The 19,953-nt window shown below is 38.2% G+C and overlaps 1 protein-coding gene across 4 annotated transcripts in view; it reads left to right on the top strand.

The window, feature by feature from the left end:
• CADPS2 (calcium dependent secretion activator 2) overlaps positions 1-19,953 on the top strand; it is a 526,208-nt gene that overhangs the window by 486,214 nt on the left and 20,041 nt on the right. For 3 of the 4 annotated variants that reach the window (XM_080817937.1, XM_080817936.1, XM_080817941.1), the window contains one exon: positions 12,659-12,766. In XM_080817937.1, the coding sequence (XP_080674063.1) occupies positions 12,659-12,766 (108 nt within the window). Of the gene's footprint in view, positions 1-8,889; positions 9,001-12,658; positions 12,767-19,953 lie in introns of those variants that run through there. The other variant, XM_080817938.1, reaches the window with a different exon arrangement.

The raw sequence follows: 19,953 nt of genomic DNA, 5'->3' as shown, positions 1-19,953 counted from the left end.
TGTTCTGCTTAACCATATGTCTTGGCATATGTATCACTTTTCAAAGAATTTGAACACAATGAAAATGAAACTTACAAATTAAAACTAAATGGGATATAAGTCATCTCATCTTTGCTTAAGACTGTGCTTGGGTAGCATTCCATCTCGATTGTCATTGTGAATACCAGTGGTTTAAGGGCTGGCCAGCTATGTATAGCAGTTCTAGAGTGCTAGAGTTTTAAAGTGCAGAACCACATTTTATACTATGGACTAAATAGTCTCCGGATTTATTGCTGCCATAATTATTGTAAATAGATTTTTTAATCTTTTTTCATCATGATAAATGTACTCTTCAATCCCTATACCCCCACCCACCTCCCCTCTGGTAACCATCCATTTCTTCCCTATAGTTAAGAGTATAAATGGATATTTTAAATGAAAAGGCCATGGACTTTTCTGCCTTTGCATAGGGTTTCTTCGGAACAAGCCTTTTTTATTTCACAGATGATTCCCAAAGAAGTCTTGGTATACTCCTTGTCTTGTACCTAGAATCAGAAAATCAGCACTGGGTAATAAACAGAAATAATCCCAGGTGTAGGGTCTTGCAAAAATGACAGCAGAAAAGAGAGAGAGGGAAGATTAAGGAGAGTTTGTATTTCCTGTCTTAAAAAGAAAGAGACAAATCATCATAGGAACACGTGAAATTCGTTGGAATTCCTAACATATTTTACAATACAGCTTTGTTTTTATTTTGAAATACAAGTGGAATGGGACACCATAAATATTTCTGTTCTTAGGGCTTTTGAAGTTTTGGGTTGTTTTTTTTTTAAGATTTTTTACATCTTTTTTAGAGGTAGGGAGCACAAGAGGGAGGGGCAGGGGGAAAGAATCCCAAGCAGACTCCACACTGAGTGGAGGATCCTGACTCAGGGCTCAGTCTCATGACCCCTGAGATCATTACCTGAGCCAAAACCAAGAGTTGGATGTTTAACCAACTGCACCACCCAGGCGCTCCAGGGCTTTTGAAGTTCTTAATTTGATCCTGTACTAGACCTGTTACACCTTATAGAACTTCAGAGTTGAAAGATATAGAAAGTGGTTCATTCATTCTCCTTCTCAATGCAGAAAGTGCCTCTCTTGATATCCCTTACAAAGATCCATCCAGGCTTTTTTAATTTTCTCAGTGATTGCAGGCTTACCTCCTCTTACGTATAATGAGTTGAAATTCTGTACCTCTGTGAATTCTATCTTGGTTCTAATCCCTCTTCTGCATGACAGCCCTCCAAATATTTGATGATAATTAATCATGCCTCCTCTTCCCAAAGGATGTGGTGGCTATTGAAAGGGATATTGTCTGAGGAATTCTTACTTTCTATATTAGACATCTTCAATTTCTTCACTGAACTCACTAATTAAATATTTATTTAACACTAAGTGCTGGGTCCCGAGCTTACATAATGAAACTATACATTGACTGCCCACAAGCCAATCAGTGTCCAGGATAAAAGAGAGAGAGAGAAATAGACGTGCATTAAAACAGCTACAACAATTGTACCCAAGCTCTTTATCATGCCAGTCACTCATCACTGTCTAGATGGATTCAGCTTACCAGTGTCATTAAATCACCTTGGCCCCGTGCCCCAGCAGAGCACACTAAACCATAGACACAGTCTGGCCATGGCAGATTACTAATGGAGGAGCTTCCCCCTCAGACCTGACACTATATCTCTACTACTGATGCCTGTGAATACTAACTTCAGCAGCCAGAAGTTGCTGTTGCCTGTACACTGTTTTTTATGCTAAAACCCCTTTCTAAAGTAGTCTTTTAAGGAGAACCTCATGAGGATAAAGAACACTGGTTCATCTTTCACAAAAACTAACTCAAAACTGGTCAAAAACCTACAGTAAAGTGCGGACTATAAAACTTCTAGAAGAAAACGTAAGAGAAAATGTATGTGGTCTTGGGTTTGGTGATGAGGCTTTAGGTACAACACCAAAAACCTCCGTGAAAGAAAAAGTCTCTAAATTGGACTTAATAATTAACTACTGTTAAGAGAATGAAAAGACAAGCCAGAGACACATATTTGGTAAAGAACTTGTATCTAAAATGAACAAAGGACTCTTAATACTCAGCAATAAGGAAATAACCCAACTTGAAAAATGGCCAAAAAAATCGGAAAAGACACTATCACAAAGACATACAGCTATCAAATAAACATATGAAAAGAGGCTCAATGTCATTTGTTGGTAGAGAAACTCAAGGATTTTTTTTTTTTAAGATTGTATTTATTTATTTGAGAGAGAAAGCACAGAGGAAGAGGGAGAGGGAAAAGCAGGCTCCCCACTGGGCAGGGAGCCTGACGCAGGACTTGATCCCAGGACCTTGAGATCATGACCTGAGCTGAGGGCAGATGCTTAACTGATTGAGCCACCCAGGCACCCCAGGAAATGCAAGTTAAACAATGAGGTACCCCTACATGCTTATTAGTGTGGTTAAAATTTTAATTTTAATTTTTAAAAATCGGCAAGGTATTGTCCTGGTCTGCCAAAAAATTGGCAAGATGTTGACAAGGATGCAGGGCAGCAGGGAATCTCCTTCCTTGCTAGTGTAAATGTAATACAGCACAGCCACTGGGGAAGATTGGCAGTTTGTTACAAAGCTAAACAATCTTTTTTTTAATTTTTTATTTTTTTAATAAACATATAATGTATTATTAGCCCCAGAGGTACAGGTCTGTGAATCTCCAGGTTTACACACTTCACAGCACTCACCAAAGCGCATACACTCCCCAGTGTCCGTAACCCCACCACCCTCTCCCTATCCCCCTCCCCCCAGCAACCCTCAGTTTGTTTTCTGAGATTAAGAGTCTCTTACGGTTTGTCTCCCTCCTGATCCCATCTTGTTTCATTTATTCTTTTCCTACCCCCCAAGTCCCCCACGTTGCCTCTCAACTTCCTCATATCAGGGAGATCATATGATAATTGTCTTTCTCTGATTGACTTATTTCACTCAGCATAATACCCTCTAGTTCCGTCCACGTCATCGCAAATGGCAAGAGGCTAAACAATCTTACCATGCAACCCCCAGCTGCACTTCTAGGTATCCATCCAACTGATCCGAAAATGTACATCCACACCAAAACCTACACACAAATATTCCTACCAAACTTATTCATAATCACCAAAAACTGGAAGCAACCCAAATATCCTTCAATAGAAGAATGAAACAATTGGAATACTATCCAGAAAAAAAAAAAAGAAAGAAAAGGAAATCAGCTAAAGGGCCACATAGAGATAAAGATAGAGATGAATCTTAAAGGCATATTGCCTAGTGAAGGAAGCCAGTCTGAGAAGGCTACTATGATTCCATTTGTATCACCTTCTAGTACAGGCAAAATCTATAAAGATTATAGAACAGACCAGTGGTTGCCATAAGTTCAAGGTCAGTGAAACAACTAGGTGAAGCCCAGGAAACTTTTAGGAGCAGTGAAGCTATTCTATGCAACACTGTAATGGTTCCCTGATATTATGTACTTGTCAAATCCTAACTTGCAGCAAAGATCAAACCTGAATATGGGCAAATTTTTAAAAGATCAAATAGGATATCATGGGATCTTAGGACAGAAAGGAGATTTGGATTTTTAAAAAATCGAATTCTATTGCAAATGTGTGGAATAACCTCACTGAAAAAGATGGAGGAAAAAGTGCTGATTTGAGTGATTTTGGAAATGACTGGAGTCTATAATAATGAAGGAGAAAGAAACTGAACATAAGCTTGGTGGTCTAGTTGATGAAGCGTTTCCCCACAGGTTAACAATTCAGAACCCACTTCACCTATCCACTGGAAGTGAAGGATTAAGTACAGGGATGGTGTTTGGTGAAAGCCAAGTTTCTCCCTGTTGGAGTAAGAGGTTGGAGACAAGGAGGAGGATAGAACAGTCTATGTGGTAATGGGTTAGAGTTAGAGACATTAGTGTGAACTTGTCTTGAACTTAACATAGAGCTGTTTACCTGTAGAAATATTAATATATGCATATATTTCCTTGGCTTGTTAACTGAGAGAGCCCAGAAGCAACAATACCCCAGTAGCAGTCACCACACCTAGTGCCCATCCCTTAGTATCTGATCTCGCATAAAGTGAACCAGGACTCTCTGGAGAAATGGCAGATACTAGGACTGGGGCAGGAAATACACAAGATGAGCCTGGAGCATCTTATATTGACAGAAAGTAAGGAAGTATTTTTTTTTTAAAGAAAAAAAAAAAAACCACAACTATAGGGGATATATTAAGAGACATAGGAGGCATCTGAAAGAGCTCCCAATGACCTGAGCTAGGATCATTTGAGCAAGTAAGTAAATTAGGTAGTGTTAGATTATAACCCAAGGTATAAAATAAACATCCATTAGTCCACACTCATACAAGTAAATGTTTGATTGAGCAAACACATGATGAGAAAGATAAACCTCCCTTACAGAAGAGTTCCCAATAGTTAGTATAGATACTTTACTTGCAAGGAGACAGCTTAACCCGCGGCAACTTACGGCTGTGCATAGTGACTTCTTATGAGAAGGAGGGTGGGATGGGGATGGGGGCGAGGGAGGAGGTGATAGAGTTATCAAGGAGAAACCTGAGGAATACTCCCTCAGCCAACTGATTGAGGTCAACGGCAAGAGTGATAAATTATGTTCATAGTGTTTCCTCTTAATAAATACTCTGTGGTTTCCTCCAAAAAACCTCTAACTCTGGTCTAATCATGATAGGTGTTGCTCCTTTGTCCACAGTATTTCTTCCCTAGTTCCTCATCTCCTCATCATTTTTCAGCTGACACTTTTGGACTCTGCTGTCTCTTGCATGGAACAGGACAGACATTAACAGTTCACAGAATGATAAAATGTCACAGTTAGCTGGACTCCTGCAGTTTCTGTAACATACCCATTCTATGGATGACTAAATTATTGGCCGTGATAGTTATGGGGCATGTTGGGGGATGAGGGATAGGTGTACAATGCCTATTGAAAATTGTCTTAACGTTAGCACACACAATGTACATGACCTCTGTGCTAGACAGTGAGGTGACACAGCTAAAGAGACCTGGAGGGCATGACAAGGATGACTGTGACCAAGACCAAGGAGGAAGCAAAGGGGAAACGCTCCACTGTTGTGCTTCATAGTGCTGATACCCAAGCCTGGTTGTCTGTCCTGAGAAATGGAGATGATTTTTCTCTTGTCCTCATTAATAGTTCTTTCAGATGCTGTCTGTTCTTTATGACACAACCAAAGATGTCTAATCTGCCAAGTGTGGCTTGAATTCAGCTCTATACTGTACAGACTTGCTGTGGAGTCCAAGATTTAGTTCACATCCCACCCTTTGCATCCTATGAGCTGTCTGACTCATGGGCTTCCATTTTCCCACCCGTGCACTGAAGATAATGGATAATCCCTGTGCTGTCTCCCTCACTAGGTTCTCAGGAGTTCCAACAGGCATATTAGTATAGAAGTTCATGGTAAAGGTAAAGCACTATTGAAATAAATGGGATTGTTACTGCTTCTACCTGGAATGATGCTTCCTGTTCTCATACGTTGTGCATTTGTCATTCCTTGCTTCAGAACATGATTGTTTTCCGAAAGAAAAATCATTTGCCTTCAACAGAGTGAAAAAAATCAGATTGTTTTTCATTTATTTTTTTCAAATGTTAAGCACCTTGCATAGATCGGTGGTAACTTTTTTTTTTTTCAAGATTTATTTTTTTATTTCAGTGGGAGAGGGAGAGCGTGCTGGGGGGAGGAGGAGAGGATGAGGGAGAGAGAAACCCAAGCGGACTCTGTGCCTAGCGCACTCCACATGGAGGCTAGATCTCACCACCAGCGATCAGACACCAGCCAAAACCACAAGTTGAAGGTTTAACTAACTGTGCCACCCAAGTGCCCCATGTCAGTGGTAACCTTTAAAGGTCACCTAGACCATCAACTAGACCACCATGTCACGGGACACCAGGCTAGCTAAGTTGGTAGAGCATATGACTCTTGATCTTGTGGTCGTGAGCTTGAGCCCGATGTTGGGTATAGTGATTACTTTTAAAAAATATTAGTGCCCTTTGGTACTGGTTAACAGTTGAATAAAGATAATTTTTTTAATTAAAAAATTTTTAATTAAAAAATTAAATAATTTTTTAATTAAAAATAAAGATATAGTTGGTCAGTTCAGTGACAATGGTATTTTCCTTCCTTCCTTTGCTTCAGATATTGTTTATTTCTTAGATAAGGCCACTTGAATACTCAGTGCTTTCTGTCAGAATGAGAGCCAGGCAGAACCCAGAGGATGGAGCCCCTGCCCACTGGGACAGACTCCCCCGAAGGGAGAGATGCACACTAGGACCAGACTAAAGTCTCGCCATTATAGGAGCAGAGGAGGTTGCCTGCTGCCCTTCCTAGATAAGCATTTTGCTTCTCCCATCTTTCTTCCTTTGTTTTTCCTTTCATTTTTTCTGTTCTGGCTGGCTGGCTATTCTCATACAGGGGAAGTCCATGGACCAACTGACTGCCTCTGGACTTTGACATTTGTACATCCTCAAGGCTCCTTTAAGCCAAAATCTGAAATATTCCAAACTGGGAATCAATCAACTGAGTAAATCAATCCAAGTCAATCTAAATTTTAAAAGCTAAATGAAATAATACCCACAGCATTTTAATTTCACTTCTTCACGTCCTCAGTATAGTTTCTATGGTTGACCTCATAACAACTGTAGCCAGATGAGGGAGAGTTTAGTGAACACTGTTATAAACTGAGAATTGAATACCTTCATCATCATTACAATCATTACTCATGATAATAAGAGTAGAAAGGAATCATGTGCTACACATATTAGCACTTTCCTGGCATGGTGGTGCTGTACCAGCACCTGTTCCTCCAAACTCTGAGATGTTAGTGATCCTCATTACAGATTAGAACTAGCAAGAGAAATACTATGAGCCCATAAATCTCAGTTCAAAGTCAACCTGCCTCTTTGCCTTGAGCATTTCAGGCTGCTATTTTAAACTATTATTCAGTATCCCTCTTAGTACTTAAAGGATTTTTCCTCTTTGGAAGGATTTTTCCCCTTTGATACAACAAAGTGTACATGCAAATGCTTAGATCTGTGAATGGTAAAATATATCACCACATAGTGTGAAGCATCTGTGTGAATTTAGGACTAAAAACAATATGACCACATAAGGTATGAGTATTATTATGAGTATGAGTATAGCAGATTCTGATATCATCTACTCTCATAGCATTATGGTCAGAACGTGCTTTTTACTAATTATACTCCCGGGGGCAGACAGAAGAACCTTATCCAGAGCAAGAAAGCTGGAGTAATGGAACTCTCTCCCTCAGACATGTGGGAATGAAGGAAACATGCATACTTAAAACATTTACTATATGTTCTATATCTAAAAGAGGTTTTCAAATGGATGTGGGCGCTGTTGTCTTTAATTCAGAATTTTCTGCTTTCCAATTTGGAGTCAAAATGTATAATAGAGTTAAGGGAATTTTGAATACTTCTGAATTTAACAAAGAGATGACTATGGCCATTTCACTGCTTGGAAATAAGAGGGTTGGTTTTTTTAGAACAATGAGGGTTTTTTTTTTTTTCATTTTTTTTTAAAAAGATAAACTATTATTAGAAACTTCTGAAAACTTTATATCCTTGTGACATTTTCATTGTTCACATTTCTCTCCCGCCCCAACTTATGAATTATTCCTCTTCCTGGGCTTCAGTAATATTTAAGATGGGATAAATCTAGTTCAAAGGCTCTAGTTCTGTTTATTTCCTTTTGCTTTTTCTATGTGAACACAATAACTCTACTTTGTACAAAATTGGTAAATACATATTTTTGCAACCTAATCATCATAGGTGTACTCAAACCTATTTTTTTAGGTTTTTGAGACTATATAATTCACTTAACCTACTGCACATGTTTTTGAGAAGCTTCACTTTAAGAACATTTTCACTCAAATGGAAAACTGTAGAAATTTCTGCGTAAGTGCCCAAGTAATAAAGAATATATTACACAGTGAAAGAAAGATATGTATTGTTAAATATACCTGGGATAAGGAGCACCTTGGTGGCTCAGTGTGTTAAAGCTTCTGCCTTTGGCTCAGGTCATGATCCCAAGGTCCTGGGATCAAGCCCCACATCGGGCTCTCGGCCCAGCGGGGAGCCTGCTTCCTCCTCTCTCTCTGCCTGCCTCTCTGCTTACTTGTGGTCTCTGTCTGTCAAATAAATATATAAAATCTTTTTAAAAAAAGAATGTGGTCTTATGAAGTAAAAAATATTTTTAAAAAAATAATAAAATTTTAAAACCTGGGATAAGTTCTGTGTTTGTAGAACTATGCCCTACGTTCCCTGATGATCAGTTACAGACTGACTTCTGAACTTGCAGTGCTGGAGCTGAGGTAGAAATTGCTATTACGGTTTCGAACTGAGGAAACCTGCCATTGTTTTAAATCTCCGAAGATTCTCATGTGCAGATAATCGTAAACCAGGATATCACAGTCCCACTCTTGATTGTTTCTTCGAGGCAAGCTTTTGTAGGTTATGAGAAGCACACTTTAAAATTAAGTCAATTATACTGTAGCTTCTAGTTCATCCTTGAGACTGGAATAATATAGTTAAGAAATCGTCTCCTTGTTAAATAGACACCATGACAGTGTTTGCATAGTGTCTTGTTAACCTCCCGTGGAAGGTTAAGCGGCTTCTTCTGCATCTAAATCCGTTGCTGTGGAAAATGACTGCAGCATTGCACACACCTACCCATGAATAGGGAGAGTGAAGACTTGCACCTGTGGGATTAGGTGTAGCAGCAGGAAGTAAGAGCATTTGCAGCGTGTAATTAACAAGGAATTTTTTTTCTCTCTTTCTCAACAGCATTTTCATCTCACTAGGTTAACTGGTGATTAATGGTTGAAAAAAAAGTGCTGGAGCCTGCACCCTTACCTAAACTTACTCACTCACTGGCCTATTCTCTTACTTGCGCACCCAATGTCAGGGGCACTCCCCTGACCTTCTTTTCCTTCCTCTCATTGATTTGTTGATGCTCCTGGGCGAAGTTTTTAGATGTTTGTGTCCTTTTACTATAGCTTTGTTAGCCAAATTTTGGTTGTTGTTTTTTTTTTAATCAAATTAGAATTCGAGAATTCCTATTTTGATTTAGAGATTACTATCCTAATAAATGAGATGAAGGAGTTAGTGCTTGGTGAACCACGGATCTCAGAGCTTTAAATGGGGGAATAAAAAAACACACACACACGGACTCTAAGTGGCATTAAATCCATAGAGTGCTTGCTACGTGGTTTTTAATTGTTCTTCTCTCCTATTCGTTAAGAAAACTGTAATTATCCATTTAGAAAAGAGTCCCAAATATAGCTCTGTAGAACACAATATTCTTGATAAAAACTCATCCAAATCAACAGTTCCTGAAGTTTACTAGACATCTGCTTTGCTAAGGCTAGTGGACACCCACCTGCCCCAGCACATGTAACAATTTGTTGTCTCTGCCGGGCAGTGACGTGCATCCCGTTCACTGACACACACACCCCCCCCCCAAAAAAAAAAAAAACCCTTAAGAGAGTGTATTCAGTTTCTGCTTTTTTAGCAAAACTTCATTTCCTAATAAGACACTATGGAATGATGGACTCAAATGCATAACATGTAATAATGGAATTAGATGCAGTGACTTCCAAAGTATGTAAATTTTACTGCCATAAAACAGAATCTTTGCACAAAGGAGCACTGAACCAGCAATAATGTCTTCTATCCAAACACATTTGTACTGTAAGTAGAAACTGTTTAAAAGGAAAATTACATCTTTTTCAGCAATTTATCAGAGATAATTACCCTTCATACACTAAAGGAAGGATAAAGAACTATAATTCTAATTGGTAAATGTCACCAACTGTTGCAGTTACTTTTACTTGTGTATATTCTTTTAATGATTATAGTCTCATGCCACAGCTACATGAAAATATATTCACTAGGTGTGAAATTCCCATATGTCACAGTTTCAAGAATAGGTAAACAGCTCAAAGATAAAGAAAGAAATAATGCTAATGAGAAATGTAAGAATTCAAGGTTTTGTTTTCCAGGCAAGTGGATCTTAATTTGCCAAAAGGGGAGAAAACATAATTTCAAAAAAAAAAAAAAGATAAGCACTTAATTTTGTTGAAATAAACTTTTAAATGAGCTTTACTTCACACCCTCAACCAGAGATTCTTATTTCCTTAGGAAGTGTAGAACTGTCTCAACCTACAGATTTCAGTATCCTCTCCCTTGGGTCTGCCAAAGGGAACAGCATTTAATTTTCTTTTAGGCTTAAACCATAAAGTGTTTGTTAGTTTTAGATGTTAGAAGATAAACTCTTCCTGGATGGGGTTTCATGATTTCGAATGTTATCTTGAAAGGGATTAAAGAAACAGGACAAAAGACCTTAGAATCTATGGCAAGTGTTTAAAGTCACTATTCCCCAGTCCTCCAAGCTCTAGCTTGGTTTCCAATGAGTCTGATGGGTCAAGTGATTGACTAGATTAAATTTGTAAGCCTACTCTTCTGGTGAAAGAAATAAAAATGGGGTTTGATGGGGGTGAGAAATAGTAGAACAAGCAAGCCTCTTATTTGCATATTCTTTAACCCCCAGTTTCGCTAAGCTGTGCCCAACTGCCTTGGTATTACGTAGATCATAGTAGTATGTTTCCAGGCACCTGATTGAACCTGTGATGCTGAGCTACCTTACTGTACACGATCCATTATGCATAGAAAAGTGTTCTCTTGTCCTTTTCATTCTGTGGCAGTATGTTTTCTGAATGTTCTCATTTGGTGTTTTGACAAAGTTTGAGAAACATGGAGAGAAGTATTTATCTTATGGGTTAGCTGTCTTCAAGTGTTAATAGTAGTAAACTATGTGCAAATTACCCTGCCTCTTCACTGGAAAAACTGATCTAATAACACCTCCTTCCCTCCCTCCCGCAAAAAAGAAGAAACAACCTAGGTTTCTCTCTTGGTTAGCCTTGTCATTTTGTTTAAACTTTCAGACATTGCTTAAGAGAATTATGCATAAAAATAGTGAAGGAATGAATAGAAGTTGCCTCCATTAGGTTTGAAACATACTCCCTACATTGTATATGGGTGTTCATCAAGGGAAGACCAGTGAAGACATCTTACAAAGACTTAAGTAGTTGTTTCAAATTATAGCTAATAACGGTTTGTTTTATTGGGTCATGTTTGAAAGGATCTTTGAATTTATGGGGTCTATATATCCCTTTAGGCCAAATATAAGAGCAGTAAGAGCTTCCTGTGACTCTCATTACCCAGAACTAACTTCGTTACCAAAAAATCAAAGTAATTTTTATTAATGAGATGTGTACTTCCTATCCTGTGCACTGCTAAAGAGATGGGCAGTTTTATCACGGTATATAAAATACACTCCCCTCACCAAAAAAAGCAATAAGAACTTTGTCCTTCTAAGGAGAAGCGCTATCACAACATTCAGAGGTACGCCTTGTTTTTCCTGCAGTGGTAATAGTGAAACAGCCCATATTCTCTTTCACCTCATTTCTCTACAAGATTTTAGCAAAATGAGTCTGTTGATGGAGGTTATAAGTACATTCTATGGATAGGAGATGATACCAGGCTGGCTCATTTGGGCATCAGTTCCGCCATTTTGTTAATGCCATCTTCTAAACAAATGAATGACTCAATACAGATGATGGACCAACCCCAAGCAGAGATCATTCAAATCATTTAATAACTAGTGCAGCTATTTGAAACTCAAAAAAGAACTAAAGTCCGGAAGGAAAACCCTTTAGAAGCCATTCAGGTTTTTGTCCCTTCCTGGTACTGACTTTGTAGACTCTGCCCTATTTCCCCCAACATTATAAGACACCAGATGCTGGATAACTTCGGAAGGTTATCTAATTCACACTTAGGCTCTTCCTAGGAAATCGGTTCATCAGTATTCTTACTGTATTTCTAAAATAAAATAAATCTTTGAGCTAGTATTGATAAATAGGAATGAGTAGAACCAATGGGTAATCCTCAAAATTTTGGTTTCCATTTCAGTTTGTAACCCATTAAATTGTTTTGCCCAAGATCTTCCTAATAATATTTTATTCAAAATAATAAGAAAATTTAGCTTATATGCCTTGAACACCTACAGTAGTTGAGGAAGGCAATCCAAGGAAAACTAGCATTCTAGGTTTTAACATATATGTATAACTAGCCAGAGATAGTGACAATAAATTATATTGCCAATTAGGAGATAATTATTTCAAGTGGGGACTTTTTTTTAAAAAATACATTCATTTATACTTGGCATATTAACCTTTCAAGATAGCCCTTAAAGAAAGAAGATATCTGGTTAGTTTATAAACACATGTCTCTACTTCTTTTAGTAATAACCTCAAGTTACAGTCATCAATAATAAACTTTTATTTATTTAAATTATGGAATTTACAAAAGGTGCTCATTGTTGATTTTGGTAGGGTGCTCATTGTTGATTTTGGTATTGAGCATATGCTCAATATTTACTAATGTAATTTTTGAAATGATATAGGGAATTATTTTCTAAGGTTGTGATTAAATAAATAATACTTTCACAACTGAGACCTGATCTTTTATTCCCCATGCTTTTCCCCCACAACAGAAACCGGGAATGGATCTGGCAGACACCTACATTATGTTTGTTCGGCAAAACCAGGATATTCTTCGAGAAAAGGTCAATGAGGAAATGTATATAGAAAAGCTGTTTGATGTAAGTAACTGTCCTTGCAAGGCTTCCTAGCATCGTAGAAATAGGTGCAGGAAAAATTGCATTTTGATGGTGTGCTTGCAAAGCAGACTCCTTTTCTGATCCTTTTTCTTCTATACAGCGAATGTAGCTGATATTTTTATTTCTCTGACTGTTGACAGAAGCCTTAATTGGCTTCTTTTGTACATGAAAACTGTCACTGTTAGAATGAGAGTCTCAAAAACCTTCGAAGGTTAATTTTAACAAGCAAGATGATAACCAGTTTATCACTGTGTACAGCGTTCTTTCACTCGTCTTCGCCGCATTCCATAAACAGAATCATGTTATAATGGATTTGGCTCTTCCTGTAAAAGTTTTGTGAGTCGATATGACGCTCTTTAGTTAAACAAAGACCTAAGCGCCAGTAAAGGCAAGTACCTGCCACTCTACTTTCTTGAGCCTTTTTTATCTTGGTTTGCAGCGCTGATGGCGCACTAACAACATAACCCTGTAGTTTTATCGGGACAGAAGTCTTCATTGACCCATGGCAACTCCCAGAAATGGGGGATTGTGGTCTTAGAGAGCATGATCATTAAGTTTCATTTGTCGAGTACCTGCAAAGGAAACTAAGAGAGCAACCCGTTTCAATCACGATGTTGTCACTCATTTGTAACTATTTAACAGTCAAGTCAAAGGAAAATGGTGCTTTGCCGGGATGTAATTTCACGGAACTCAGCACAGCACTGGTTCTGAAATGGAATATTGGCTTTGAACTGTATTTATTTATGTGCATCTCCCCTGCATTTTAGAAATGCTTTTCTGGCAGTTTCATTTAATTATGCAAGTTACTGCAAATGTTTTCATAACAGCAATTCACGGGCTTCGTGGTGACACTCAGCTGTGGCAGGTACGGAAGGTCTTGCTGCGTCATCCTCTCCGCCATGGTCTGTGGTGTCCGTGTTCGCTGTTTGTCAGGTTGGGTGGTCAAAAGAAGTCTTTCCTCTCATATTTTATGCTTCGAGCCTCTACCCGGGCTGTTTTACAATAAAAGTATCATCTGTTTTAATAAGCTAAGTGTTAATACGTGTGAAAAGAATGATTTCCTAAAAGCTTTTGATGCCCTGCAGGGGTAGAAAAATTATCATCTATCCAGCTGGCTCTTTTACAAAATACTGAAACCATATTAGCAACTTCTGCTTCCATTTGGTATTGCTCTGAATTTACAAGCATATGTTTACTTCCAGATCCTCTTTTACTCTTTTTTGCTTATGTGGTAATTTTCAGAAATCCTGAACAGAATAGGAAAATTGGATTGATGTTACTCCCTTTATGTTTATTCTTCGTATAGCTGAAGCATGTATTCTATGATGAGAAAAAGGTAGACTCATCTGGAAATAGGCCATTGTACGTAGGGGAGAGAGAGAGAGAGAGTGAATGTGTGGTGTGTATGTGTGTGTTTTCTCTTAACATGTTCAATTTTTCATCTTGGTGACCTATTTACTACAAAGCTTGCCATCAATTCATAACAGAGGTCAAATTTCTTTCTCTATCAAGATATAAACTACTTTGGGGCATCTGGGTGGCTCAGTGGGTTAAAGCCTCTGCCTTCAGCTCAGGTGATGATCCCAGGGTCCTGGGATCGAGCCCTGCATCGGGCTCTCTGCTCAGCAGGGAGCCTGCACCTGCCTCTCTGCCTGCTTGTGATCTTTGTCTGTCAAATAAATAAATAAAATCTTAAAAAAAAAAAAAAGATATAACCTACTTCAACTCCTTCCCATTCACCAAACTTTTTTCAAAGACTTTTTGTGTGGCCACAGGAACCAACAGAGCTAACTGAAGTGGACGCAAGGAGGTCAACATTAAAATTATGTATAGTTCAGAGGAACCCAGCTGGCTTCGTTGGTAGAGCATAGAACTCTTGATATCAGGATTGTGAGTTCAAGGCCCACGTTGGGCATAGAGCTTACTTTAAAAAGAAAAACACAAAATTATGTCTAGTTTAATTGTCCTGGTTAGGTATACTTTTCTTTGATACTTAAACGTCTGACATGGCTGTAAGTTAGCTATTGAAAGGAATGCTTGACAAGCAATACTGTTTTGGTTGTGAAGGTTCTGTCATTTTGCATATCCCCAGTAGGACACTGGACTTATTATTTGTGAAATAGTAATAATGTCCTTAAACATTCTAATATTTTTAAATTGCACATTTTTATTACTGTAATTAAAAATAAAAAGTAGACCCTAATTCTATTGATATGTCATCAAGAATAACATGTATGAGGGGGTACTAAGAGCCCCTAATTAGCCAAGACTGAATTTGCCTCAATTATAGTTAGTAAATGAGAGGTTATCAAGTATGTGTTGAAAGGTAAAGTAGAATGTGTATCTTAAGCAACAGATCATTACTGAGAGGCATTATATAATTATTGGAAATCCTCTTGGCTGGAGCTTAAAATAATATTGTTAGGTGTCAAGAAACAGTTGAAAATAATGACCCTATAAATACTGTTGGCAACCTTAGTCTATTAGAGGAAAAAGATTGATGAGAACGATTTTACTCAGGCATCATGACAAACTTTTGCTATTCCAATTAAAGTAAGACGTAAATAGAAGGAAAGGAAGGAAGGAAGCAGAGACTCCTAACTTCAGATGCAGAGGAAAATGTGCACACACACACATACCTGCACATGCCCCACAGCAAGTCAACACTTAGTGGCTTAACCAACCCCAGTAAGGGCAGAGGGCATCAGTTTCTGGGCGTGGAGTATGAAGGATAGGCTTGGGGAGGGGGTGGAAGGGATGGTGCGGCTGGTGATGGACATTGGGGAGGGTATGTGCTATGGTGGGTGCTGTGAATTGTGTAAGACTGATGATTCACAGACCTGCACCCCTGAAACAAATAATACAGTATATGCTAATTTAAAAAAATTTTTTTAATTCAAAAAATTTTAAAAAGGATAGGCTTTTAACCAAAATAAGATTTGCTCAGTTTTGTAAGTACCACAAATTGCAACATTTTTATATAAACCGGTTATTCTGAAGACACATATCCATCCTGCCTCCAATACCAACACTTAAACACTTGTGTGTTTTACTACTGCATGGTGCTCTACTCATGGGGGAAAAAAAAAAAAAAAACTATTGAAAATTCTGGCAAATTTACCTGGAGAATAGTAATTAGTTGTGGTATGATATTTGTAGTGAAATACTTGAGGGTTCTATTTAAATAACTATACCAGTGACTAAGGCCACATAATGACCATTACCCTAGATTTGTGTCCATTGTTTTGGGATGCACTGACAAAGGAGAATGTAGCTCCTACAGCTGTCCATATACAACCCATAGAGCCACAAGCCATGACCCAGGTCCTGAGCATCTCGCACAGCTAGTATTACTGTTCTGGCCTCCGCCCATAGTCTTTGTGCTCCTTATTGCCAAAGTCTTAGGGAGGATTAAAATTTGTATTCTCTGCAAGACCCTAAATAGGATAACCTTAGACTTTTACATTAAATCTTGAAATAGTAAAGTTAAACGTACCCTTGGAAGACCAAAAAAGTTATTATTAAGGCAAATAACCAGGCCATTCTACTTCATTCCATAAGTGGTTAACCTTCTGAAACTTTTTTTGCATAACACAGAAATAATTTTTTAGAAGTCTAAATAAACAATGGCAGATTCATGCTATTCATAGAAGGAACTGAGTTTGTTTTAGGGTATATCCGTAATCTCCAATTATCAAAGTAGTAATCCCACCCTGAGCTGTCACCACCACCGTTCCCAGAGCACCTCCATGTACCAGGCAATGGGCTCGGTGCTTCACTTGCATCATTTCTAACCTGCTGGCCAGATGCCATCGTCCCCATTTGACCTCATTCTCAGATTAAGAACACTCTCCCACTCACTCAGAGAAGATAAGTGACTTGTTAAGTGTTGAATCAGACTTCAAAATTGCATCTCTCCAGTTTCAAAGTCTATGCTATTTCTATCATCCTTTAGACTTACAAAATCTGAAGTGGTAAAACATTACTATGAGGGGAGGGCTGGACCAGAAATCCACAAACCTGAGTTCCAACCACAGTTCCGCCATGGATTGTCAGAGTGACTTTCAAGAAGGTATGTCCCCTGCTTCAGACACAGTAGAGTTGGTACATGTAAACTGAAGAAATTGGTCTAGAACACTCCAGATGGTTTCTGAAATATCTTCCAGATTTTAAACCAACTAGATTAAATTCATTTTAATTTAAGCAGTGGTGACAAAAATTAGTGGGTTGTTGAATGCTAAGGCTTGTACCCCCGGTAGCCATCAGTAAGTTTTTTGGTCATGGCTGAGTGAAAGAAAGGTATCCCAGCCACGAAGCAATAGTGAGTGCAGTAGATAAGGTAGAAGAGAGATTAAAAATAGCTATGCCAGGCGCCTGCGTGGCTCAGTTGGTTGAGCGACTGCCTTCGGCTCAGGTCATGATCCCGGACTTCCAGGATCGAGTCCCACATCAGGCTCCCAGCTCTTTGGGGAGTCTGCTTCTCCCGCTGATCTTCTCTCTCATGCTCTCTCTCACTCATTCTCTCTCAAATAAATAAATAAAAATTTTAAAAAAAAGTGGCTATGCCATATGACACTCTTTGTATCTACCACAAGGGCTCTGAACTCCAGTGTAGAAAATTAATTGGAACTCCTCTACTCCATATCCATGCTAAGTCTTTCCGAGTGACCAGAATATTTTCAACAAAGACTATTTCTTCCTCTCAAATGGTTATCGTTACACATGCGAAGTTTAAAATCAACATGTTAAATTCACATTTTCAGTTTAGAAAAATGTGTCTTCTCTGGATAAGAGAAATCTTAAGGAAGTTTCCTCTAGTAAGATCATAGATTCACCCAAAGGATTTTTCTGCTTTGCATGCAATCTCTCTTACCCCAGTTTGTTTTTTTCTTCTATATAAAATATCATTGTCGGGGCGCCTGGGTGGCTCAGTGGGTTAAGCCACTGCCTTCGGCTCAGGTCATGATCTCAAGGTCCTGGGATCGAGTCCCGCATCGGGCTCTCTGCTCGGCAGGGAGCCTGCTTCCCTCTCTCTCTCTCTGCCTGCCTCTCTGTCTACTTGTGATCTCTCTCTGTCAAATAAATAAATAAAATCTTTAAAATAAAATAAAACAAAATAAAATAAAATAAAATATCATTGTCCACAAACTTTGATAGTTTTTATGAAATCAAAACCATCTACGACTCATCTGATCCCAATCCAGAGGTATGAGAAAGATTTTTCAATTCTTAAATTCCATTTTTTATGTCTACCACGGTATGATATTTCTTTTCTCACACTCAGGCTTCAGGACACACAGTGGCAGCCATTGGTGCCTGTGTGTCACGAGAGCTTTGGATCCCTGGGTTGGATCACTGGGATATTTCCAAAGTCAAAACTGACATCTGCAGTAATTTCCCAAGAGCACCCTCTGTGGTCGTTTCATAATGTCCAAGAATATCACAACCTAAAGGTAGTTAGGGGTTGATTGAAATACATCTTATTGTCCAGGATACATACAAAACCTGCCTCTCTCTCTAAACCTTTGGACATTTATCGGGCATTGCCCTTCTTGAGTCCCTTTGAAACAATTTCATTTCAGCTCTCATGTTGCTGAAGACACATCAGGGTGCAGCATTTAATTGGTAAATCATGCAGATTAAACATTCTCTTGTGTTATAAACTGATTAAATATTTAATTGTTGAAGAGTTTCATCTCAACGAGATTTTTAAAAAATATTGTTGTGATGTCTTGTGAAATTAAAAGTAATTCTTTAAATGATAGTTAATCAGTTATATTCATCTAAGTAGTGTTTTATAAAGGATTAATTTCTCAGGACTTTCCTTGAAAAGAATTCTTTTCAGTAAAGAAACTCTAAATTAAACACTTTAAGTAAAACTGGCCTAAACTATATAAATGAGTTCAGTAGCCATTTTAAGATATGGTAACATACAAAGAAAAAAAAACTGAACCTATTACAAGAGAATATGTTTCTCAAAATAGAACTCATTTTCCATTTCTGTGCTGTTGTCTCTGTACTCGCAAATAAGAAAGGGCAGAAATACTAGGAATTTTTGAGTGTAGTGTTTTACACCAGTGCCCAAACTTTCTGTCTCAGGAATTTATCCATCCTCAGTAAGATCAATACTACTATTTTTAACTTATTTAAAGGTTCAGTTTATTATCATGTTGATTTCATGAGAGTATTTGAAATCAACAGAGCATGGATAGGAGTAGCTGTTAGATATAACTTTCCTTCCAGGATGCCCTTGGTGGTATATATTTAGAATCGAATGTCTACTTTTTCACTCCTTTCCTTTGGATAAATTTCTTTGTGTGTGTAATCAGCCTCGTTATTGGGAATGCAGGCTGCAGCCCATTAAGCCTGAAGACTTCTTTGTCTTCTTGCATTTCCTATAATTCTGGGGTATTATAGGTATATTCTCTTTGAATGTCGATTTAAAAATAGTTTTCCTCTTCAATAATCTTTCACTTCCAAATAACTATGAAGTTGTTACATAAACTACATAAATTAGTATCGATTCCCATTACAGAGGATTTTCTTTATGGTGTTGTCTCTATAGTAAAAGAATTCAGATGTAAGACATTAACTGTTAGACCATCATGCCCAACTGTGATTTTTCTGTCAACACGCAAAGCGAAAAGTGAATATCATTGTCGTGTCATTACCATTAGTTTCCTTCTCCGTCCATAGAAAGGGATGGATGACGTAGATCCATCCAGGTACTGGTGGCTATTTGAGATCACGTCTTTCTAAACATGGTGATGTTGTGTACGCTGGTACCTCGCTGTGTACCGAAGGTAGATAAAAAGTTCGATCTCCTTTTGTGATCTGTGTTACCTTTAGCACTGTGTTATTTAGCTGCTGGGACACATTGTTTCCGAGGTGTTTGGGGTTTTGTTCTGTCTTTTTAATTGTTTGAATTCCTGGTTCGTCTTACCTACAGTACTTGGACTCACACTGAAGTCCTTTGACCTCTTTTAAGATAGAGTCAAACCCATTCCCTAGACTGCCTCGTCTGCCTCAGGAAATGCCATACAGACCCTACTCCTTAACTTTTTTTTTTCCCCCTCAAAGTTTGTTTCTTTTTAGAACCTCCCCTCTTGAATTAAGCTGTCTGGTTCGTCTTTGTTAATAATCCTTATTTTAATGTGAAGTTATTATTT

This window comes from Martes martes, assembly GCF_963455335.1.
Source record: "Martes martes genome assembly, chromosome: 11".
NCBI lineage: Eukaryota > Metazoa > Chordata > Mammalia > Carnivora > Mustelidae > Martes > Martes martes.
This window is presented reverse-complemented; position numbering and strand designations above follow the sequence as displayed.